At 35.1% G+C, this 24,756-nt stretch overlaps 1 protein-coding gene and 1 long non-coding RNA gene across 2 annotated transcripts in view; both read right to left on the reverse strand.

Moving 5' to 3' along the window:
* AIR9 (Outer arm dynein light chain 1 protein) overlaps positions 1-23,605 on the reverse strand; it is a 38,590-nt gene extending 14,985 nt beyond the window's left edge. The window contains exons 1-29 of the mRNA XM_012220249.3: positions 23,378-23,605; positions 23,102-23,179; positions 21,669-22,542; positions 20,619-20,690; positions 20,447-20,512; positions 20,204-20,275; positions 20,023-20,088; positions 19,850-19,912; positions 19,683-19,748; positions 18,923-19,022; positions 18,588-18,689; positions 17,263-17,495; positions 17,044-17,158; positions 15,594-15,714; positions 15,301-15,476; positions 13,471-13,606; positions 13,091-13,191; positions 12,932-12,979; positions 11,367-11,551; positions 11,144-11,261; positions 10,928-11,055; positions 8,918-9,086; positions 7,997-8,115; positions 7,567-7,735; positions 7,346-7,430; positions 7,184-7,257; positions 6,978-7,097; positions 5,868-6,063; positions 5,646-5,767 (exon numbers count right to left, since the gene is read on the reverse strand). Of these exons, the coding sequence (XP_012075639.1) occupies positions 5,646-5,767; positions 5,868-6,063; positions 6,978-7,097; positions 7,184-7,257; positions 7,346-7,430; positions 7,567-7,735; positions 7,997-8,115; positions 8,918-9,086; positions 10,928-11,055; positions 11,144-11,261; positions 11,367-11,551; positions 12,932-12,979; positions 13,091-13,191; positions 13,471-13,606; positions 15,301-15,476; positions 15,594-15,714; positions 17,044-17,158; positions 17,263-17,495; positions 18,588-18,689; positions 18,923-19,022; positions 19,683-19,748; positions 19,850-19,912; positions 20,023-20,088; positions 20,204-20,275; positions 20,447-20,512; positions 20,619-20,690; positions 21,669-22,499 (3,853 nt within the window). The 5' untranslated portion in view covers positions 22,500-22,542; positions 23,102-23,179; positions 23,378-23,605. The remainder of the gene's footprint in view (positions 1-5,645; positions 5,768-5,867; positions 6,064-6,977; positions 7,098-7,183; positions 7,258-7,345; positions 7,431-7,566; positions 7,736-7,996; positions 8,116-8,917; positions 9,087-10,927; positions 11,056-11,143; positions 11,262-11,366; positions 11,552-12,931; positions 12,980-13,090; positions 13,192-13,470; positions 13,607-15,300; positions 15,477-15,593; positions 15,715-17,043; positions 17,159-17,262; positions 17,496-18,587; positions 18,690-18,922; positions 19,023-19,682; positions 19,749-19,849; positions 19,913-20,022; positions 20,089-20,203; positions 20,276-20,446; positions 20,513-20,618; positions 20,691-21,668; positions 22,543-23,101; positions 23,180-23,377) is intronic.
* LOC149493066 (uncharacterized) lies at positions 783-5,638 on the reverse strand. Its single transcript, XR_016318444.1, has 2 exons — positions 3,241-5,638; positions 783-3,172 (listed from the first exon to the last, which is right to left on the reverse strand). It is a non-coding gene; the product is annotated as an uncharacterized LOC149493066 (long non-coding RNA).
* Positions 23,606-24,756: the final 1,151 nt, after the last annotated feature.

Consider the following 24,756-nt stretch of genomic DNA (forward strand, 5'->3'; position numbering starts at 1 on the left):
GTTCATTCTGATGTTTGGGGTCCATGTCCTGTTATTTCTAAAATTGGCTTTCGGTATTTTGTAACTTTCCTGGATGATTATTCTCGTGTTACTTGGTTATTTTTAATGAAAACTCGTTCTGAGATATTCTCTATTTTTTGTTCTTTTTGTGCTGAAATTAAAACTCAATTTAATACTTCTATTCGCATATTGCACAGTGATAATGCTAAAGAATACCTATCTAGTTCCTTCCAATCTTATATGTCACAAAATGGTATTCTCCATCAAACGTCTTGTGTTCATACTCCTTCTCAAAATGGGGTTGTAGAAAGAAAGAATCGACATCTTCTTGAGGTTGCTAGGGCACTTTTATTCCAAATGAAGGTCCCTAAACATTTTTGGGCTGATGCTGTCTCTACTGCATGTTTTTTGATTAATCGCATGCCTTCTTCTGTGCTTAATGGTGCAATTCCTTATAATGTCTTGTTTCCTTCTAAACTTTTATTCCCCATTGAACCTCGTATTTTTGGTTGTACTTGTTTTGTTCGTGATGTTCGTCCACAGGTTTCCAAATTAGATCCAAAGTCCCTTCGTTGTGTTTTCCTTGGGTATTCTCGGCATCAAAAAGGGTATCGTTGTTTCTCTCCCGATCTTGACCGTTATCTTATTTCTGCAGATGTCACATTTTTTGAGAATACTCCATTTTTTCCTTCTTCTATACATAAGAGTGAGGGGGAGGATGATGACCTTTTAGTCTATGCTATCCAGCAAGTTCATAAATCTCCTGCTCCTGCTCGTATTCCTGACCTTGCTCCTGCTCCTACTCCAGTGTCTGCTGCTCTTATGCCCACTCCTACACCAGCATCTACACGCCCTCGTTTTGAACATGTTTATTCCAGGAGACCAGGGACTCTTGACTCACTTCCTCCACCTTCCGTTTCAACAGAAGATCCGGTTCTCTCCACTCAACCTGAGCCTGTGCCATCCACTCCCCAGTCAGACCTTGACCTTCCCATTGCTCTTCGAAAAGGTAAACGCCAGTGTACCTACCCTATTTCCTCTTTTGTTAGTTATGATCATCTTTCTTCTTCATCTCGTTGTTTTGTAAGTAACTTAAACTCTGTCTCTATTCCTAAAACTGTTGTCCAAGCTTTGTCTCATCCTGGTTGGTGTGCAGCAATGAAAGAGGAGATGGCTGCCTTAGATACTAATGGTACTTGGGATCTTGTGCCTCTCCCGGCAGGTAAGAAAGCTATTGGTTGTAAGTGGGTTTTCACCGTTAAAGTGAATCCTGATGGGACTGTTGCTCGTCTCAAGGCTCGATTAGTTGCAAAGGGCTATTCTCAGATCTATGGCCTTGATTATTCTGATACTTTTTCTCCTGTTGCCAAATTGTCTTCTGTTCGTTTATTTATTTCATTAGCAGCTACTTTTGACTGGCCTTTACATCAGCTGGACATTAAAAATGCCTTTCTTCATGGGGATCTTCAGGAGGAAGTTTACATGGAGCAACCACCAGGCTTTGTTGCTCAGGGGGAGTCGGGTAAAGTGTGTAAACTTCAAAAATCTCTTTATGGCCTAAAACAGAGTCCTCGAGCTTGGTTTGTGTTGAGAGATTATATTGTAATTGTATTTCTTGTATCTCATCAATCGATTACATAGGTCTATATATAAGGAATTCCTATGCTACCTAGCTATTTAGGAATACAAATCATAAACTAATTAGGAATCTAACTCCTAATAGAACTCTATTTACAACTAATCCTTAACACTCCCCCTCAAGTTGGAGCATAGATATTAATCATGCTCTAACTTGTTACAAACTACTACTTTCAGCAAAGCACAATACCATACTCAGCAACTGTACCCACTTCATTATAGCAAATATAGAATCCCAAACCAAATAGTAGTAGCAGAATTAGGACAACACACTTAGGTTGTCGGAACAAATCTCACTGAACCAGAAAACAACTCACAGGGCTGTTTCAAGCTTCCATAATCAATGCCTCAAAGAGGAAGCCCAGTAGCGCAGATATTCAGAAACGCAGCAAAGGAAAATCTGGCAAACAGAGCACACCACTGAAGGCCAAGAACACAATGCAACTCACTGGGGTTGCACTACTCTTGACAAAGGAGAAGGTTCAAAAGCAGAATACCTGTAACTGCAGCAAATGTGCAATACTAAACCCTAATGCAAAAAGGAATCACTAGAAAATCACCGAAAATTACCTAATTGTCACAGCAAAGGAAAAATATGTTTCCTCAGCAAATTAAAGCAACAACATTAGCAGAGGACTGCCCGACACAACTGCAATAGAATCGCAGCAAACAAACCTATTGAATAAGCCCAAGAATGACGATGCAACTCACTGGGTTGCACGTCTCTCTTCAAGCCAACGTCGGAGAGAGGAACTGGAGTGAAAAAGACCATTGGACATGCGCCAGCGCGTGAACCAGAGCAGGAAGAAAGAGGTGGCGAGTGGTGGCCATTCGCTTGGAATCCGGCGACCGGATTCTCGGGAGTCGCTGATTGGCGGCTGGAGAATATCCTAGGGTGGCAGTGGCTTCTCATAAGGGAAGTTTTGGGAAATTTCCTTTTTTTTTTTTTTTTTTTTTTTTTTTTTGAGTGGAAGGCTCTGATACCATGTTGAGAGATTATATTGTAATTGTATTTCTTGTATCTCATCAATCGATTACATAGGTCTATATATAAGGAATTCCTATGCTACCTAGCTATTTAGGAATACAAATCATAAACTAATTAGGAATCTAACTCCTAATAGAACTCTATTTACAACTAATCCTTAACAGTTTGGTAGATTTTGCAATGTGGTACATCAATTTGGCATGCAGAAGAGTACTTCTGATCATTCTGTATTTTTCAGAAGTACTAAGACTGGTTTGATTCTACTTGTGGTTTATGTTGATGACATTGTTATTACAGGGAGTGATTCAGCCGGCATTACATCACTCAAATCATTTCTCCAGACCCAGTTCCAGACAAAAGACTTAGGACTGTTGAAGTATTTTTTGGGTATTGAAGTATCTAGGTGTAAGAGAGGCATCTTCTTATCTCAAAGGAAGTATGTCCTTGACTTACTGAAGGAAACTGGAAAGTTGGGTGCCAAGCCATGCAGTGCTCCAATGACTCCAAATATGCAACTTTCAATTGGTGGTGAGCTATTTGATGATCCTGAGATGTATAGAAGGTTAGTGGGCAAATTGAATTATCTTACCGTAACACGTCCAGATATTGCTTACTCTGTGAGCGTCTTGAGCCAGTTTATGTCTTCTCCTACTGTTATCCATTGGGAAGCTTTAGGACAGATTTTGTGCTATTTGAAAGGTAATCCATGTCGTGGCCTGCTTTACAGTAATCATAGGCATTTGAACATTGAATGTTTTTCAGATGCGGATTGGGCAGGTTCGAAGGTTGATAGAAGATCAACTTCAGGATATTGTGTCTTTGTAGGTGGAAACTTGATATCATGGAGGAGCAAGAAACAAAATGTAGTCTCACGATCGAGTGCTAAATCAGAATATCGAGCTATGGCACAATCTGCTTGTGAATTAATTTGGATTCGTCAGTTGTTAGAGGAAATTGGCTTCAAGTCATCCTTGCCTGCAAAGTTATGGTGTGATAATCAAGCTGCTCTTCACATTGCATCAAATCCAGTATTCCATGAACGAACAAAACATATCGAGATTAATTGTCATTTCATTCGTGAAAAGATACAACAAGGTGTTATCTCTACAGGACACGTTAAAACAAGTGAACAGTTAGGGGATATCTTTACAAAAGCTTTAAACGGACCCCGGGTTGACTATCTTTGTAACAAGTTAGGCATGATTAATATCTATGCTCCAACTTGAGGGGGAGTGTTAAGGATTAGTTGTAAATAGAACTCTATTAGGAGTTAGATTCTAAATAGGTTTATAGTATCTTGTATGTGTATATATATGTGTCCCTATTGATGAATCATATATAGAAAAATATTTTCCCACATTAAATCTACAGGTTGTGAATGGGTTTTCACAATTAAAATGAATCCTGATGGATCTGTTGCTCGTCTCAAGGCTCAATTAGTTGCAAAGGTCTATTCTCAGGTTTATGACCTTGATTACTCTGATACTTTTTCTCCTGTAGCCAAATTGTCTTCTGTTCGTTTGTTTATTTCTTTAGCAGCTACTTTTGACTGGCCTTTACATCAGCTGAATGTTAAGAATGCCTTTCTTCATGGGGATCTTCAGGAGGAAGTTTACATGGAGCAACCACCAGGCTTTGTTGCTCAGGGGGAGTCGGGTAAAGTGTGTAAACTTCGAAAATCTCTTTATGGCCTAAAACAGAGTCCGCAAGCTTGGTTTGGTAGATTTTGCAATGTGGTACACCAATTTGGCATGCAGAAGAGTACTTTTGATCATTCTGTATTTTTCAGAAGTACTAAGACTGGTTTCATTCTACTTGTGGTTTATGTTGATGACATTGTTATTACAGGGAGTGATTCAGCGAGCATTACATCACTCAAATCATTCCTCCAGACTCAGTTCCAGACAAAAGACTTAGGATTGTTGAAGTATTTTTTGGGTATTGAAGTGTCTAGGTGTAAGAGAGACATCTTCTTATCTCAAAGGAAGTATGTCCTTGACGTACTGAAGGAAACGGGAAAGTTGGGTGCCAAGCCATGCAGTGCTCCAATGACTCCCAATTTGCAACTTTCAATTGGTGGTGAACTATTTGATGATCCGAAGATGTATAGAAGATTGGTGGGCAAACTGAGTTATCTTACGGTAACACGTCCAGATATTACTTAATCTATGAGCGTGTTAAGCCAGTTTATGTCTTCTCCTCCTGTTATCTATTGGGAAGCTTTAGGACAAACTTTGTGCTACTTGAAAGGTAATCCAGGTCGTGGCCTCCTTTGCGGGAGTCATGGGCATTTGAACATTGAGTGTTTTTCAGATGCGGATCGGGCAGGTTCGAAGGTTGATAGAAGATCAACTTCAGGATATTGTGTCTTTGTGGGTGGAAACTTGATATCGTGGAGAAGCAAGAAACAAAATGTAGTCTCACGGTCGAGTGCTGAATCAGAATATCGAGATATGGCACAATCTGCTTGTGAAATAATTTGGATTCGTCAATTGTTAGAGGAAATTGGCTTCAAGTCATCCTTGCCTGCAAAGTTACGGTGTGATAATCAAACTGCTCTTCACATTGCATCAAATCCAGTATTCCATAAACAAACAAAACATATCGAGATTGATTATTATTTCATTCGTGAAAAGATACAACAGGGTGTTATCTCTACAGGGCACGTTAAAACAAGTAAACAGTTAGAAGATATCTTTATAAAGCTTTAAATGGACCTCGGGTTAACTATCTTTGTAACAAATTGGGCATAATTAACATCTATGCTCCAACTTGAGGGGGAGTGTTAAGGATTAGTTGTAAATATAGTTCTAATAGGAGTTTGATTCCTAATAGGTTTATAGTAACCTGTATATGTATATATATGTGTCCCTATTGATGAAAAAAGGATATAGAGAATATTTTCTTCACACTAAAATTACACAAATCATGACCCTTTAGTCAAAAAAAAAATATATATACTTTTATTATTGCACCAAGAAAAACATGGATGTTGGAAATTCATAAGAACTAATATCACCTGGGTCAACTGGAGAGTTGGAAATTGCAACTAATGGTTTTCCACATTTGCCATCTGCACGAGTAGGCAGCCAATATAAGGCCAAGTAAGAACCCACATCTTCAAGTGATGGAGTATATGACCTGCCACAAAAGCACATATTTTCAGGAGATATATGTTAAACTGGAGAGAAATATTTTGAAATTTTAAATCCCATAACTCACAATGTTTCCCATAACTCACAATGTTTTGCTGCATATGAGAACATCATCATAGCTATCACGTAAATTCATCAATGCAGCTCCTTGTAGCTTATTCTTTGTTCTGTACCAAATATACTCCCCATCACCTTCCCGTCCACCAAAGTACGTTTTTTGTGGCACCACTTCCTCATCCTCACGGCAATAAGAAATTACAAGTTCTAATGCCACAGGATCCGCTATTTAAAAATATAAACACAGAACAGAATAGGAGCATTAGTGTAATAACTATGTTATAAAACAAATATACTATTAAACATCTCAACAACCAAAATAGTAAAAGTTATGAATATGATTCACTTCAAGCACCAAAAGGTTCAATGGAAAATATGAAAAAAATAGAAAAAATCCATGATAAAATAATATCCATCAAGATATTTGAGTCTCGTGGAAAATAAAAACATAAAACTTCCATCCAAGCAAATAACGGCTACTGAAATAAATAAGAATCGGATGCTAAAATCTCCAGACTTCCAGCAGACAACACTTTGAAATCCAATAATAGAGTATTTTGGGAAATAACCAGTGAACCATATCTTCAGCAAACACAATGCTATAGCTGGCTTTGTAGCATAAGATTACAAAGAAATTAGCCTGACATATATTATTGGCCTATTCCTCGAAACCTTAAGATCACCTGGTTAACTAACATGGTAACAAAGGTGTTCCAAAGGATCTTGCATTAATTCATTTTATAAGTTATAAATTAGCGACTTTAGCTATCAATACTCAACAAGTAGTGAATTGTTTGATTTTCATAATATCCTCAACCGACCAAACCCCTTAATGTCCACACGTATTCCAAAGTAGACTTGCAGTACTAATTTAGAGAGTTTACAAGCATGTTCCTTCTGAGAGTTACAAAACCTGTCATTTTACACAATTAGATTATCAAGCAAACATGATTATCACAAAGCAAGTTTATCAAATAAATAGGTTCAAAGATAAGCTTCTAGCCTAATGGAGAGGCAAAGTCCAAAAGATATATTATCACGGGTCTCAACTCTCAATAGACATTATTAAGAATAAGGTCAAACATAATAGCAAGTCTTAATCTGCACGCATATATGTTCATCCATGGTATAGAACCCACCTGGAGCAATCACATTGGATTTTATGCTTCTAGGATTTCCCTTGGCACCATCTTTCCGCATTGGAGTATAAACAAGTTCAATGCATGTTCCAACATCCTCTAAACTTAAATCCAGAAATTCTGAGCAAATAATTTAACCAGTTAAACCTAATTCGCAAAAGACATGGACAGAAGAACATACCTTATATAACCAAAAAAAGCCTTACCATCTGCACTTAGTTTCTCCCTAACACCATCACTTCTCACTCTAAACCATTCATGGAAACAGTTTCCTATCTCCCTGAATCAAAAGAGCGGCTTCAGTATCATGAGTTATAACAATATGCCCGGAAGATTCTACATACGAAAAATTGTAAAATATGGCTCACCCTCCACTATAAGAAGCAACGAAGCTCAAGCGCTGTCCTTCCATCATCGACCCCAAAAACTCTAAAGACTGACAAGTTGGAGGGCCTGCAATGATATAAGATTTTCAACATAGTTTCAGCACCATCATGTACATAATGAGATTTTCACTGTTAACAAGGTTTTCACTGTCTAAAACATTTCAGAGATAGAGAGAGCAAATTATTAGAAATCAACTCTATACCAGCTATAATAGGTCCAAACTGTTCAGAAACAACAATAGGACCACGAGCCCAATCGCTTCTGACAGGTTCACATGAAACCGAAATAAAGAATCCAATATCATCAATTGAAAGTATGTACGACTCTGCAGTAGCACCACGAATTTCACATTGAGAGCCATCAGAACCAGTCTGCATGACAATACGTTCATGAATCAAATCACAGCAGCTAATGATCAACTTTAACATATAGGAGTATGTGCCTAAGAGGGGAAGGGGAGGAGGGAGAGAGAGATTAAAATAAAATAATAGGCAAAGCAGAGAAATAGAAACATTTGTTTTCTTATGCTTTGTATAGCCTGCTGGGCTGGGCTAGGCACTGTAATATTTAAATTGTTCAGTCCTTCACAAGATGAGTGCATCTCAAGCTTTAATTATGCATAGTTAAAGTACCCGAAACCAACGGAAAACTGAATCTCCTTCTTCACCTCCCCAATACTTTTTGTCAATACTAAGTGTAGTTCCCTCAACAGCATTTCCAACTATTTGCATAGACAGCAACCTTGGACTTCCTAATCATCAAAAACCAGTTGGCGTAACAAATGAATTTGAATTTGTTATGTAACAGATAAAAAAAGCACCAACATAGAAGCATATTCCATGACAACTCGTTTAAAACTATCATCACATTTTAACTGGTGTATTCATTTATTTGAACTACGCTATAAAGTGAAAACATAAAGAAAGCTTGCTGATTGTCTGTGATACATATATTCCATTACCAAATTACCAAGAAACCGATAGTTAAATATTAAATGTGCAATTAATTCAATACCACATGTTTTTGCATCTTAAACTAGAATCTAAATTATCAAGAGATTTTGGGTTCCGTTATAAAATGCCAGCCACATCACACATTGCATAATGGATCCTAAATCACAGGTGTTGGATGTGTATTTAACAATACGTTTTTGTCCTTTTGTTCCACTTATCTATTGTTAAATGCAAATTTCTTAGGGGAATGCAGATAACAGCACTAGGATAACATTTCCAGTTAACAAATTTTTCATGTTATGATTTGACTGGTAAAACATTCAGTTATAGTTGAATGCATTGCATACCTATGTTATATTCTTTTGGAACATGACATCAACCGTGGATGTGGAATTATATAAATTCAAATTCAAAATACTACTTAATGACGCACACATCAGCTAGCAATTTCAGTTAATGATCATAACAGTGTAAATTACTGACAAGTACTTCACTACTTTTATCCATGGAATCACAAAATGTCATTTTTAATACTCAATTGCACACTGACCTACAAAAAGAGAAAGATATTAATTCCGAAAATTGAGATGAGAAAGTTACCAGGTCGAACTCGTTCCTGTCCCATGCAAGTCCTTGGCTCACCTAAAATCCCATCATCACGCACAGGTACACACTGAAAGGACACGAATTTACCAATTGCCTTCCTGGTAACACGGTACTGGAGGACACCTGAACCCTCAGGTATCAAAGTACCAGAGTCTGTTTCAGCCTGAAAATTTCAAACGACGTTTGAGTTGATTATGCATTCTTCAAATACCAAACGTACAGGAAGAGAAGATCATTAGGTCCCAGATCATACTATCAAAGTTTAGAACCTTCAACCTTAAAACTGAAGCCATGTGACATCTTTCTAAATAAAAAGCTACATAAAGCTAAGTAGAACTATGGAAAGATATCGCAACTAAAGTACATTGGCCACATATATTAGACCTTTCAAGATACCTATAACGAAAAAGAATCGTCAATATAGAAATGAGAGTTTAATATGATAACAGATCTAACTATGTGAAGTTCATTTTGAAGTAACAAATGAAAAAATGAGAAGCAAGCATGAAATTCAACTTATGCATATTCCCAAGTATATAACCACAACAAAAACAAAAACTAGTTATTCATTGGACAACTAAATATTAACATAAAAACATTCAACTAGAGATTAAAAAAAAAAAAGTGATCGAATTTCACATTGCAAGAAAGATCATAAGGCATGTTGGGGAAATGGATTCAGCGTTGGAAGAGTTAATCATATATTTTCACGTTGGAAAAGTGAATCATATTTTATATTTTTCAAATTGATATGATTAATTGTTGAGATAGATATATATCTATCTGAAAATGAGCTCATATATGTTAAAGCTGATAATAATTGATTTGGCCCATTTGGGAAATAAAAGAATTATCACCTTCACTCACAGAAGTATGTTAATTGACTGAATCACATAAAGCATTGGCATTTGCTATTTAATCATATAAAACCTTCTGCATTTGTTTTTCCTTCTTCATTGATATTTGTACTTTAATGTTTTAAGAAGACGCAAATGAGACATGTAAAACAAGAAGCTGGAAAAGGAAAAAAAGGCAACCTTCAACAGTTAAACAGCAACTTGGCAACATAATCAGACAGGAAGAACATAATTATTGCATCAGCTTTCAAGAAGTCTTATGTAACCTAACATTTTCATATTCCATGAGAATAAGATCCAAACGATATGATGAACTTACACTATCATTTTTCCTAAATGTAAGCTACCAAGTATTCGAGTTATTTAGAATCAACTCTAGAAAAACACAGAAGATTAATTTCTCAGTTTATGTGTTCAATCAGCAATAGCCCAAGTTCCGTTATGGCACTTCCAGTTCAGGCACTTTATGTAGGCACCAAAACCCACTACAAAGTGAGGGGGGAACTCTTACATAGCTAAGATAGTAAAGCATATATAGTAATATCACATGAAGATAATTTTCCTGAATAGGAAAAACCTAATTGTAAAATTTACAAGAGCACCTGACTAATGAAGACCAGTAGTTCAATATGAATAAAGTTAAATGAACTTGCATTAACTTGTATGCAACATTAAGTAAGAATGAACTTCAATTGCTATCAAGACTGCAACAGGTAAAAGAATTCTCACCAAGGTCTTAACATCACTAGGTTACTTACCAGGATTTTAAATGAAAATATCCTTCCAAGTGTCATCACAAAAATCATCTTCTTTTACCACTTAAGTGGTTGAATTTACAAATAAAGTGAAAATAAGATAACATGAGAGAAAAGCAAGACTGCCACACTTGTTTCCTTTACAGGTATAACCTCAATGATCCAATTACGAAGAGTGACATCCGCTAAATCTATCTTCATTCAACTATTATTGAAAGTTTACTATACCAAATAAGTGTGTCGATTAAGCACACTGGTATGGGCTGGTTGGGGTGAAGGAAATATATAAATGTCATAGAATAATTCCATGCAATAAATCTAATATGACAAAAACAAAAGTCCAGAATGGTACAATTTAGCATGTAACGCACAGAATATCTTGGGAGTAATACCTCATGAAGGTACCAATTATACACACTTTTTCCTTCATGACCCCCTATATAGCCATATGATGCTGTCAGCATTCCACCTTCGGCGTAATCACCAGTAATCGATAAGAAATTTAGGCTTGGGGGAAGAGCTGAAAGGAAAGGAAACAAAACTAAATTAAAACTAACTAGAAGAAAAAACTTCCTATATAATAAGGCAAGGGAAAACGATATACTTACTTTCCACTGCTTTTTCTGATATAACATATACTGGTTCACCAGATTCACCATCTGGAGTCATAGGAGTATATTTTGCAACTATGTAATAGCCAACTGCACCTAGTGGTATCCGGAATGCCTAAACAAAGATGATAGCTCAATTAAGAATCTGTCTCAAGCATACTTAAAAGCCAAATGATGATTCATGATCTTGCTTGGATTTGCTTAGCAAAACATTACCCACCTTTGCAATTTTGGATGCACTGACAGCTTCAAGGCCATTTTCACCATCCAATATTGAGGAACTCGTTTTAAACCACTGAACTCTACTAGAACCTTCAGCTCCTCCAGTAACTATACCAGTTACAGTAACCTTATTGTTTTCCCTTATATCACCAACGATCTTAACATTTGTTACCTTTGGAGGAGCTGGAATTTGAGCAAATACAAGGCCAGCATTTGAAGAGGAAGTTAATAATGGTAAGCAACATGATGGAAGCACAAGGTGATTGCAAAGAGAGAGAAGGTAAAAAATTCCTTAATACACATCATCATGATAGATGCTAGTATAGCGATGCAAACACTTCTATATCAGCGAGTTAATTTGCATGGTAATTTCATAATCAAGAATTGCATAAAGAGAGCATTGTCTAGAAAATCCACCAAACCCAACCATTATTTAACGCAACAAATATTGGCAATGAAGAAACAGTAAACAACCTGTACACAGGCTTAGTGCAGGATAAAGAGTATGCTCGGATGGATTTCTAGAAACACAAGTAATAGATGCAATTGTGTGAATGTGGAAACAGCACTGTTAATATAAACCAGACAGAAGGGAGGTTGAGGTCTTGTTTAGTTGTGGAAAGCGAAGGCCACTTTTCAGAAAATCATTCCGAGAAAACTGGGAACCAAATTTTTTTTTTTTTTCCTCGGTTGGAAAAATAACTCCAAATGGAAAATTAGAAATTACTTTTCCTCATTTCTCAAATTTACAATATGCCTCGGAGAATTGTTTTAAAAAGTTTTTTGTGTTTTCCCTGGAAAAAATTGGCCCAATTACAGCATTTATAGCCCTCAACTTACAATTGGTGCCTTACTACCAGGTCCGAGTCTGAGCCAATGCAATTCATATATCCCAAAAGCTTTGAAGACAATGAAGTAATCCCCAAAAATGGGGAAAAAATGCATTGGCTATGACTAAAACCTGGCAGTAAGGCACCAACTGTAAGTTGGAGGATATAAATGCCAAAAATGGGCCAATTCATTTGGGGGCTACGTATATACACACTATATTGCATTTTTTTATACAACATTGTTCTTTCTCTAAACTTCTAGCTCATGCTAATTTTTTTTTTTTCAATTTTTTAACATAACTATATCTATTTTTTCTTCCCATAATCAGATTTAATAATTCAAATAAATTAATTAATAACATTGGTCTTTTTAATGCTTTGATATACTGATTTGCTTCATAAAATGTTTCTCTAGTAAGGTATGAAAATGGAAAGACCATTATTTTTTCAAAATCATAAAATGATATCCCCTACAGTTTTGTTTGCTTCATGGAAGAGCTTGTAAATAGAATAGGATTCCATGTTGACTCGTTATCTTTAACTTTTGTTCAAATTTACATTTGGAATCGTCATTCCACAATCTCAACTTTGGTTGGAATGAATGTGTAATAGTATTATGCAGAATAGATATTTCAGAAATTTGTATAATACAAATTCCACCAAAAATGAAGAATAACCATTCCATTGATCCTCTGTCCTCTAAACAAAATGGACCCTAAGCATCATCATTTACCTTGCTTCACCGCAGGAGACACCGTTGATACAGATTCCCCTTCCTGCCCTGCAAAGCATGCCAGGGAATATATTACAATTCAAAAGATGATCCATGAGAAAGCCAGATAATAAGAAAGAATGTTACATTTCCACAAAGGAAATAAAATAATGGAATTACCTTCAAAATTAATGGGTATATAAACAAAAGCTATGCGTCGTCCCACATCTTCTTTGGTCAGTGTATACTCAGATGTACCTGTTGATACCAATAGAAAATCTCTGCCAAAGAAGCCAACAAGATTATAATTGGATATAAAGAATGTGACAATTAAAATTGCATACATATGCAGAAATGAGCAAAATGACACACGAGATTAAAAGACAGCAAAGAAGCTTAAAACCTCGACCATAAAATCATATATGCATCAAAGCGAGAGAAGATTTAACTTCAAATGATTAAAGAGAATGAGTTAAAGAAATATCATAACAGAACAAGTTGGTCTATTTCTTTTTCCAAATACACGCATATTAGAGCATGAAATAAATGAGCACACTAACCCAGTTTCCTTATTCTCACGTAACCACTCAAACTTGCTGGGACCTTCTTTACCACCAAAGTACTCCCCAACTCCTTTTATGATATTATCTTCGACAAAATCTCCAATGATTTCAACATTACTCACAGATGGAGGAGCTGCCACCATGAAACATGACCTCTTAGCATCCAATACCATACTGTTAGGTTCAAAAAAATTGAAATAATGAACTGAATTTATAGCTATGAAATGTCTATCCTGATTGGTAAAAGAAAGAAGAAGAGCATAAGCATCATCTCTTTTCTATTAAATGTGAACTAAGTCTAAACATTACCATTGAAGCCAAAAGATTTCACATAAAATCTACATCAAATTGTTCATGCAATATGAGAGAAGAAAATTTATCATATTCATTTTATAAAAAGCTGCATTTTTTTAGATTTAGTTTTTGACAAAGTGAGACATTTCCCACAAACTACTTACAAATGCAAAGCTTGAATTGATCCTAAACTTGCTGAAAGAAAGCAACAAAGAAGCTCAAATCTTGAACCTAGAATAAAATAAAAGGTTGTACAAACCAGAGTCGTAAATCACAACAAATAAAACTCTTTGTTAACTTGACATAGCGCAATTCTCCACCATGAAGGAATGTAAGATTTCACTAATATTGTGTATGCAGATAAGCTATCACCATTGGCAAATTAAATTATAATACAGAAACTGCAAGAAATCTTCACAATCCAAGTGCCACTAACAAAAGGAACAGAGTTCTTTTATATATACACACACATGAATATATAGAGATCTAAAACTACTATCTTTGCGTTAAAAGTACAGGTTACAGGATTTCCCATGTTGCAAATATGCAAGCTGAAAATGAGAGTGATCATCATTATTTTTGTTCCATAAGATGACTCATTTACCTCCATTCAACATTCTAATGCACCAGGCAAGGTCCCCTTCCATTTAAGGTAGACTAAAACTGCTTAGCTTCTTCAAAGTGGAGCAACATTTTTATTTTTAATATGTTGGAATATCACCAAAGGCATGTTTTCTACACAGTTGTGTTCCAAAATGGAAGCTAAGCAAGTGGATTTTAGCACAGTTGCTCCTAACTTTGGACATCACAGGGTTTTGGGCATATACATTTGCCTAAGTATAAGTTTGTGAAAATTTAATTGTTGTGAACAACAGATACAAACTGCAATCAAGAACAATAGCAATTTGTATTTTCTTTATTTGAATTTTCCTTTTACTGTTGTCCTGTAAATTTATTTCATCAGTTTTAGGTGCTGGTGAAAAGCATATGACAGTATTACCTTCTTAATTATGTGGGTAGCTAACTTAAACAAATACATCCCTGTTTACAGTATGTTACAAGGACTATATGACACACAACAAGACCAGAGATCACTCTTGTTTTAATAACTTTTCTAGTCATTTTCCCCCATTTGGGCAGAAATATTTTCCTCCCTTCATACCCAGTTTCTCCTTTATTCAATGCAATTCTTCTTTTATCAAGGCAAAAAATGTGTGTAGAACATACACACACACATATATATGCATTTAACAAAAAAAAATAAAAAATAAAAAAAATAAAACTGAGAGAAAATTTATAGTGGAGGGAGCTTGGGGGCCATTTCATTAAGACTCTACCTCATTTCACAGTGATTGAGCATATTAGCAAGGAAAATTGTCTAAAATAATAATAATAACAAGCTAAAATCTTTCCTTTTGCAAATAAGTAAAAGAGAAATAATTTAGAACAAGAAAGGTAAATTGGAGGAAAGCAAATAAAAAACAGAAAATAAAATGTCAAGAACAAGAGGAAATCTTCACTCCGCCAACAAACCTGCTTTAACAAAATCAGTATATTTATACTGAGGTTCCCCTTTGGCACCTTCCTCCGTGACTGGTGTATACATGAAAACCAAACTCGAGTTAATGTCATCCAAAATTAGCAGATACTCCTCATCTTCTGCACCAGCAACAACCACTGGACTACTGTTCCATCTTCTCCTCAACCAACTTGAAAATAGGAAAAATAAAGGTAAATTGCATTTTTTACACTTGGAAGACAACACATGCACATCTGCACAACCACATGGGTGAATCTATGCTACAACATTTAAAATGGCATCTCACCTGGCAACACCTTTTCCTGGAGTTCCACCACACCATGCGACCTTGGCATAGCCTTTGATGATATTTCCTTCCACTAAATCCCCATGCACTTCAAGGTTTACAACTTTTGGAATGCCACTCCCTTCACAAATGGAAAAGCAATGTAGAACACAATATGGTCCAACTTGGATAATTAAAAATTGTGGACACTTGAAGAAAATTCAGTCATATTTCACAGCCCACTTAATAACAGTTGAACCTACAATCCCAAGTCTCTGAATGTATGTCTCTGTCTATAATATTTAAGTTTTATGCATCTTTTATTGTAGCAAAATATGCCATGCTACCTCAATGTTGATGGATAACAAAAAAATTCAAATTATTGACCAGCTAAAAGTAATAAGAACATTTTAGATTTGTTGAGAGAATATATTGTAATTGTATGTCTTGTATCTCATCAATCAATTACATAGGTCTATATATAAGGAATTCCTATGCTACCTAGCTATTTAGGAATACAAATCATAAACTAATTAGGAATCTAACTCCTAATAGAACTCTATTTACAACTAATCCTTAACACTCCCCCTCAAGTTGGAGCATAGATGTTAATCATGCTCAACTTGTTACAAACTACTACTTTCAGCAAAGCACAATACCATACTCAGCAACTGTACCCACTTCATTATAGCAATATAGAATCCCAAACCAAATAGTAGCAGCAGAATTAAGACAACACACATAGGTTGTCGAAACAAATCTCACTGAACCAGAAAACAACTCACAGGGCTGTTTCAAGCTTCAATAGAACTCTATTTACAACTGATCCTTAACACTCCCCCTCAAGTTGGAGCATAGATGTTAATCATGCTCAACTTGTTACAAACTACTACTTTCAGCAAAGCACAATACCATACTCAGCAACTGTACCCACTTCATTATAGCAATATAGAATCCCAAACCAAATAGTAGCAGGAGAATTAATACAACACACATAGGTTGTCGAAACAAATCTCACTGAACCAGAAAACAACTCACAGGGCTGTTTCAAGCTTCCATAATCAATGCCTCAAAGAGGAAGCTCAGTAGCACAGATATTCAGAAATGCAGCAAAGGAAACTCTGGCAAACAGAGCACACCACTGAAGGCCAAGAACACAATGCAACTCACTTGGTTGCACGTCTCTCTCTTTTTTCTTTTTTTTTTTTGAATGGAAGGCTCTGATACCATGTTGAGAGAATATATTGTAATTGTATGTCTTTTATCTCATCAATCGATTACATAGGTCTATATATAAGGAATTCCTATGCTACCTAGCTATTTAGGAATACAAATCATAAACTAATTAAGAATCTAACTCCTAATAGAACTCTATTTACAACTAATCCTTAACAAGATTAAAAGATGGATTAACAAGAAAATCATCTAAATGAAACCAAAAAATTCATAAGAATATGAAAGAAAAACACACCTCGTGAAATAGGTGAAGATATGGCAAAAATTGCAGGATATTCTTTCTCTCCCAGCATGGGAGTACATTCCACTTTTAGAAATTTATCAATGTCTTCATGCTTTGGCCAGTATACCTGACCATCATATAGTGCTATCAACATGGTATTAAGATAAAAGGGCTGCATTAATGTCTACTCCAAAGTTCAATATAACCAATATCTCTGCATGAATCATTTACCTCTCCTGTGGCATCAGGAATAGCAACAAAATGTGAAAGTGTCCTCTCCCCTATAAACCATTGATATCGTAAGACCAGTAGTGAATCAACACTCAGAGTGCTGTCCTGCACAAAATTGAAGTGGCAGCAGCAAGCATCTTCTTCAAAAGGTTGATCTATAGAGGCATCCTTGAGCAAATAGCCTGGAGGGAAATGATCTTTCCATTGCTCGAAAAGGAAGCATAAAGTTGACTCTGTTCAACAAACAATGTATTAAGTTCAGAACTCTCATATAGAATCTGTAAGTGCCATACATATTGGAAGACTTAATGCTTCATTCCATAATCCCAACTTGAACAATATGCTACTGATAATTTGGAATCCATCTCCACGCTAAAAGAGAAGTATCCAAGTCCAATATGAACCATGGGAACATTGAACATGAAAAAGTAGATGGGAGAAGTAGACTCCCACCAAACAGAATGCACATTTGCATCATTATATTTCATTTCTAGCCTCCGATTGTTAAACAAATTGAAAATCAGATAGAATATAACAGAGAATTAGTAAATCAGTAACCACAAGTGCTTACGACTCGTAATACTCTAATATCTTTCAAAGCATTATTGACTTGATTAAAAAATAATAACATGTATTTGTTTCATCTTATTCAACAAATCAATGGCATGATAAACTTGTTGAAAATCCTCAAGATGCCATGAACTCAGGGACTCTGTGCTGTACTGAGTCTGATAGAACATAAATCATTAGCCTATAAACCTACAAAACGCAATCAAAGTGTTACAACTCAAACCAAAAATTTTTTGGTTACACTTCACATGTGATGTTGGTGGGTTAGTGGCAATAAAACTGATGCTAGAGCGCTAGGTTATGGCTTGGCATGGTGGCTAAAAAGCAAGTTTCACTAGCGACTTACTATATGCGCATATGGAAGGGAATACATGTAAATGTGTAGTAGTAGGTTCATACTCGATTAACAATATAAAGGCAACACCTTGTTCAAATACTTTATATTGTTGCTCTTGTTCAAACAGTTCCTACTGTTTTGGTTACTGTGGTTTGACTAAACATCATGTTCAACAGCTAATGACAATAAGCAGTCTGGTACATTATACAGCACATATGAATAGTACGACCTTATCTTCCCAAAGAATTAAGCACTAATAAGTAGAATACAACATTTTCATATAAACCATTTATATGCAGTGGTTACTGGTCCAGGGGCAGTCACAACGTTAATAAGCATTGCAGATGCTACAACTAATTGTTAATCAGTGTAGTTTTCAAACCAGGCATGCTGGAAGTGCATTTTCCTAAGAACACACCTGCAGCATTCTCAGGACGACAAAACTCCCAACCATCTCTGATGCACAAGGCTGTGCGAGCTGGATAACGCTTTGCTAGTGCCACCTCTTCTCGGGAGAGATCTATCAAATTTCCACCATTAACAAACAGCAAAGAAAATTATAGAAATATTTTTGAGAAAGAAACCTCACAAAGTGAGTGCCTAATTTACAAAGTGGAGAATATCAATAAATCAATAAATAAGAAATTAAACAAGAATGTTCATATATGAGCAACTAATACAGTACGCAATATGGTGCCGAAGGACCAAAAGCTCAAAGTGAAATGTTATTTTAAAGAAATGACTGCATAATACCTCTATCATTAAACTTTTTCAGAGTAGGACCAACAAGCAAAATTGATGCTGCTTCTAAATGGGGCATCTTAAGTATAGGATTCTCTTCCACTCGTAAATGCTGCAGCAAGCACAATAAATACTGATATCAGATCATATTCCTTATAAATTCATATTTTAAAAATATAAAAATAAACACACATACACACACATATATATGCATAGTTGAATGCAAAACGATATATTTTACCAGTTTCCTTCACTTTCCAAATCGTTACACCCTTCACTAGGCACTAAAAGCCATACCCTATGAATATGCATTAATGCTTATTATCATACTCGCACTTAATTACCACTTGAAGGCGAGGAATTAGAATTTAGCATGTTGTCAAATTAACACAGAAACCATAATGGCAAAGTTAGGATCACAAAGACAATCCAGACCGTACAACATTTGTTCACACATCAAAATACCTCAACTCAAACTCATAAATAGCTACACCGCTATTTCCATCATAATTTCCAAATTGTAGCGTGAGATTATTTCGAGTGGTTAACTACATTATCATGTGTCTTTGCCAGAAGAAGACAAACTCAACTGTACTAATTTTGCAAACTCTAACAATTATTTGGGTCAATGTGACAAACATTTTGTGCCGTATTACAAGCCACTGTGTTGATTATAGTCAACATCAGAAAGCGTGAAAAGAGAAGACTAGTTCAGTGACCAGTCAATGTATAACAGATCCAAAAGAGCAGAATCACAATATATAGAACTAACCTCAAGGACAGGCAGATATGGGAAACCCTTAAGAGTTGTTATTTTATTTTTGCTGGCAGCTAAAACCTGCAAAGGAAAGATGGTGTGGTGATGGTAAATAAAAAATATGAAGATGCTAATTTAATCCTAACTCAATGAAGCAGCCTATACAAGCACAATAAAAAGACCTGCAGCCGTGGTTGACTTGCCATTGAAAGCGACTTCAATTTATTTTGAGCGACAGAGAGAAACTAGACAAAAATATAAAAGCTTAATCATTTAGAGCACACTTAGAAGTTATGATAAACTATTGATTAAAATAATTGATCAGCAAAGGCAGAAACCACTTAAAAAGACTTACCTCCAGGTTAGGAAGCTGAGGAAGGCTGATAAGTGACGTGATTTGGTTACCAGCAAGATAAAGTTGCTGGAAGTGACAAATATTTCAGGCTTTTCAGCACCTCATTACATAGAAGATTACAAGCTACAGCATGTTTCTAATATCGAGGAACTTAATAGATTAATATACATGTAAAGCAAACCTGCAGAGCCTTGCAATTCTCAAGAGGTTCAAACCCAGGCCCCTTAAACTCATTGAAGCTCAAGTCAAGGACCTGGAAAAGACAATATGGATGATGAATTTCTAAAACGTTTGCAAGCAAAAATCTGAACATAAAGCATATGCCTACTGCATGGGATTTAGACACTTGACACTTTGCTAATTTGTGAAAGATTGCCGAGAGTGACAATGATAATGGAAACATTATTTAGCATGGCGAACAAACCTTAACCCGCTTCAATATTTCAATTCCTTCCAATGTGGATAAAAGGTTGTCTCTCAGATAGACAAACTGTCAAACAGGAGTATCAGTAAGGAACCATTAGACAAAAAAAAATATAATTCATTACCTAGTTTAGCATATATAAGCACTTAAGCATCACATAAGATATGTTTACCTCTAAAGTCGGTGACAAGTTCAGCCCACTAGCAGTGAGATTGCTAACTCTGTGACCCCTAAGATCCAATCTCTGGTCCAATAAGAAAGCACTCATGAGGAGAGATAGAAGGCTCAGAAAAGACAAAAGTGGAGGCAAAAGAAATGAGAAACTGGCAAGGTTGGTCCAGGTGTATTTGAGACTTTGAAAAGCACAGTATAGGCATGCAGTACTTTAGTGTTCTGCATATCATGTTGCTGTATGGAACATAACTTTTCATATATGATGAACCTCCAAATCAGATTCAATATCCAAAAATCATAACTATGGCTATTAGTTTTTTAGATGTTATGATTCTACAGGTCCCTTTGTTGTCAATTCTCTTCTTTTTCTCATTAAACTTGTCTTGACATTACAACATCCAACCCAGAAGGAGAAAATTGATTAATGATTTTTCCATTCAAGATGTTTGCCAAGTCAACTTTTAACAATCTCTAGTTTCTGTTTTTAGTCTCTAGCTCAAGATGACTGTCAATTCTCAAGATAACAAAAGATTTATGAAGTACCAACAAAGAAGACTTTAAGAAAATATTCCTTAAACAGCAACAAACAGTAAGAAATTGTTAGGACATATGTCTTTAATAAATTCCTCTTTCAGCGTAGAGTAGGGCAGCATTCAAGATTTACAGATGGGGAGACAGAAATTTGATTAATATAGTTGATTTATCATAAGTACAAATATCCCATCTATCACCAAGGAAAACAAAAACTTGGAATTGCAATACACTGAAATGAATGATTTGAAGCAATAACCTAAGAAGATTTTTCAGTACTAAAATGATTATAAAAAATAAATAAAAATAAAAGCAAACATAATGGAAAAGAAGCAATTCAAAAGAAAACATAAAGAACAGCCTGACAAGTCACATGGTTCAATTTCAGAACTCTATTGGGAGGAACAAGATGACTGCAATGAACATTTCAGAAGCATTCCTTGGATAACTTACATCCAAAATAAAGATATTATAAATAACAAATAGAATTCAAAGATTAAAACAATAGCATGCTTACCACATCATCGTTAGCCTTAATCTCCACCTGTGGAAGAACAATGAACCTAGACTCTCGGCTTTTAGGAGTTCCCAATTTCCTCTGCCCAGACAAATTAGAACTCCTGTCAAGAGACTTTGACAAAGACCCAGTTCTCAATCCACTGGAAACTGAAGGTGAGGGAGCTGATGGTGAAGAAACCTTCGAAACTGTCTTCCTACTCACACTACTGCTGGTACTGTCCAGTGAAGTAGAAGCCACTCTTTTTGAGGATGAAGAGGCTGGCAATGCTGGCTTAACTGAAGCTTTCTTGACAGTTTCTGACCTACTGACATCAGACCCAGTTGATGACCTCAAACTCTTATCCAGAGGTGATGCAGGAAGTGACTTCCTAACGTCTGAAGCAACAGTTCGGGTCACAGGTTTTGCAGCAACTGAAGGCAAGGAACTTCTTCTGAGCTCTGGAAGAGATCGCCTTACTGGGTCAGATGCAGTACCAATTTTTTTGCCAGCAACAATAGCCACATTACTCTGCCTTTTTGCAGCAGATGACTTCTCAGGCACACCTCCAGTGCTATTTCTTCTAGCAACTGGAACTGAATTCAAACTACGGGAAGAAGCAGGTGCAGTTGGTTTGGTCACATTTGAACTTGATTCTGAACTGCTTTTGGATTCAGTTCTCTTTCTAATAGAACCAGTTGGCGCTAAGAGTTTCGAGGTTGCTGATATTGTAGGCTTTGTAGTTTTTATAACCTTTTTTGTGCTTTCCACTGAACCAGCAGAGGACAGTTTCTCTGAACTTTGGACCTTATCTACTGGCTCTTCAGCAGATGGCAGTAATGGCTCCTCCATTGTAAGTCAATGAACTTGTGCTTGAAAATCAAGCACGAGTTGCCTGATTCAGCAACCACAAAACAAGAAAATTGAAAGTTTCATTTTCTTTTCTTTTCTATGCATCAATTATCAGATAAGAAAAACTAGAAAGTTACAATGAATTAAGTGAATTGATCCTTAATTAAGACAACAACTCAGCAAATCTAATTCAATTATTGCCCCAAAAGAGAAATAAAAAAATAACAGAAAACAAAAACAAGCTTTTGTTAGTTGAAATAACAAGTATATTAACAGTAAAAAAAAAAAAAGACCCTTTGATACAAAAAAAATTGCTAGACTTTCTGCGAATGAAGCAAAGAAAATGTCAACCGGGTTGATGAGAAAGTTCAGAAACAAGAAAAGTACCAGAAACCTCCAAATTTCACGCAATGCAACTACTACTACGACCGCTATTACTTTTAGTTAAGTAGTCATTTCCAATCTCTAACACTAATATTAAAACAATGTAAACCAAAAAGAAAGGGTCCCAATTTAAAACTTTATGTTATCTTCCACACCACTGACCTCAACCACCAAAAACAGAGTGTAATTCAAAAATAGACAACTAAATAACTACTTACAATCTCAAAAACGCAGAAATTAACAGAGCTCTCAAACCCACAGCATTAATTCTTGGATTTCGAAGATCGTACTTGAATCTGGCACATAATGCAGGTTGTTTAGCAAGAATCCAAACTTTCCCTCAATCATCTAAGTACAAGCAGTAGTGTGTGAAATGACTTAAGAAAGAGAAAATTCAAAAAGCTAAAAACAAAAACAAAAAAGAACAACAATTTATTCAGGGAAAAGGGCTGAAACAAAAAAAAAAAAAAAAAAAAAAAAAAAAATTCTCGTACAGAGAGTAGACAGTTAAGTAGATCTAGCCAAGGTAGAAAAAGAAACGTTTCGAAGACAATAATGAAAGCAGCATTGTTGATTATTGCTTGCTTCTCTTTATTAGGGTTTTGTTTCTTGTGTTCCTTTTTCAAAGAAAGCGTGGCAAAGGCTAAACACGAAAAGTAAGAGAGAGAAATGAGGCAAGTAAGGTGTTCTACAGAGCAGAGAGAGTGTCCGAGTGACTGAGTGAGTGTTACTGTTTTTGTCTTTAAATGATTAATTTTTTTCTGGTTACATTTAAATGATTAATTTGAAAACTGTTGGGTTTCTTTTTACGAGAATTACCATTTAGTCCCTAAAAGCGACAAAAATAATTATTTTTCCCTCTATTTTACAAAATCACTAATTATTTTTAAAATTTACTTGTATTAAACTATTCGGTCTTTACTTTCAAAACGTGTACTTAAACAAATAATTGCTAATAAAAAGAACAAATATGATAGACTAAATAATAATAATATAATATTATATATAAAAAACTAATAATATAATATTATAGGATATTTAATAACAAAAATAATAATCTTTAAATGTAAGGTTTAAGAATAAATAGTACCACGAACATAAATTTTGATGATAAATTGATAATTTACTAAATATTAATAAAAACAAGTATGTAATATCAATTGAAATGCAAGGACTAAGAGGAAGAGTGTTAGAGGTGGCCTTGATCCTTAGCCCAAATTTTTTGCTTAATTTACAATATAAATGAGCAAAAGAAAAGAAAATTTAACTTTATGTGCCCTAATTTTAAAAAGGAAATGAATTGGCGTTACTCTCTTTATAGTATAAAAATAGACGAAGTTTATATTTATATAGATTAAAAAAATATGATTAATATGGTTAAAATATAATTATTATTGATTTTTTTTTAGTACTTTCTCTGTCCTATAAACACAGACTTAATTTCTTTTTTCCGTTTAAGTCAAATTATTATATCACTTTCCTTTTTAAAAGTATTATTAATTATATAATGCAGCCCTGTTTAATATCACTTATTATCAACCCCATTTGGTTATTTATTGAAAATGACATATAGGGGTATATCATATAAGTAAATATGTATCATTAGAATAATATTAATTATTTATTCTTATCCATGTAAAAATATAAACAAACCTATTTTTATATGAAGAAATAAATATATCCTTAAATTTTTTTTTTTATAATTTAGAAAGATGTAAATCAATATTTTAATTAGTTGTACGCTTTAATATTTAATTAATAATAATATATCTAGTTTGATTTTTACAGAGTTTAAGAAATTATAGTTAATATGGTTAAATCCGAATAATGTTTAACTTTTTCCTAATATATAATACGCAAAATTAATTTCTTA

This window comes from Jatropha curcas, chromosome 10 (assembly GCF_041381405.1).
Source record: "Jatropha curcas cultivar XTBG-Jc1 chromosome 10, XTBG_Jcur_1.0, whole genome shotgun sequence".
Lineage (NCBI taxonomy): Eukaryota > Viridiplantae > Streptophyta > Magnoliopsida > Malpighiales > Euphorbiaceae > Jatropha > Jatropha curcas.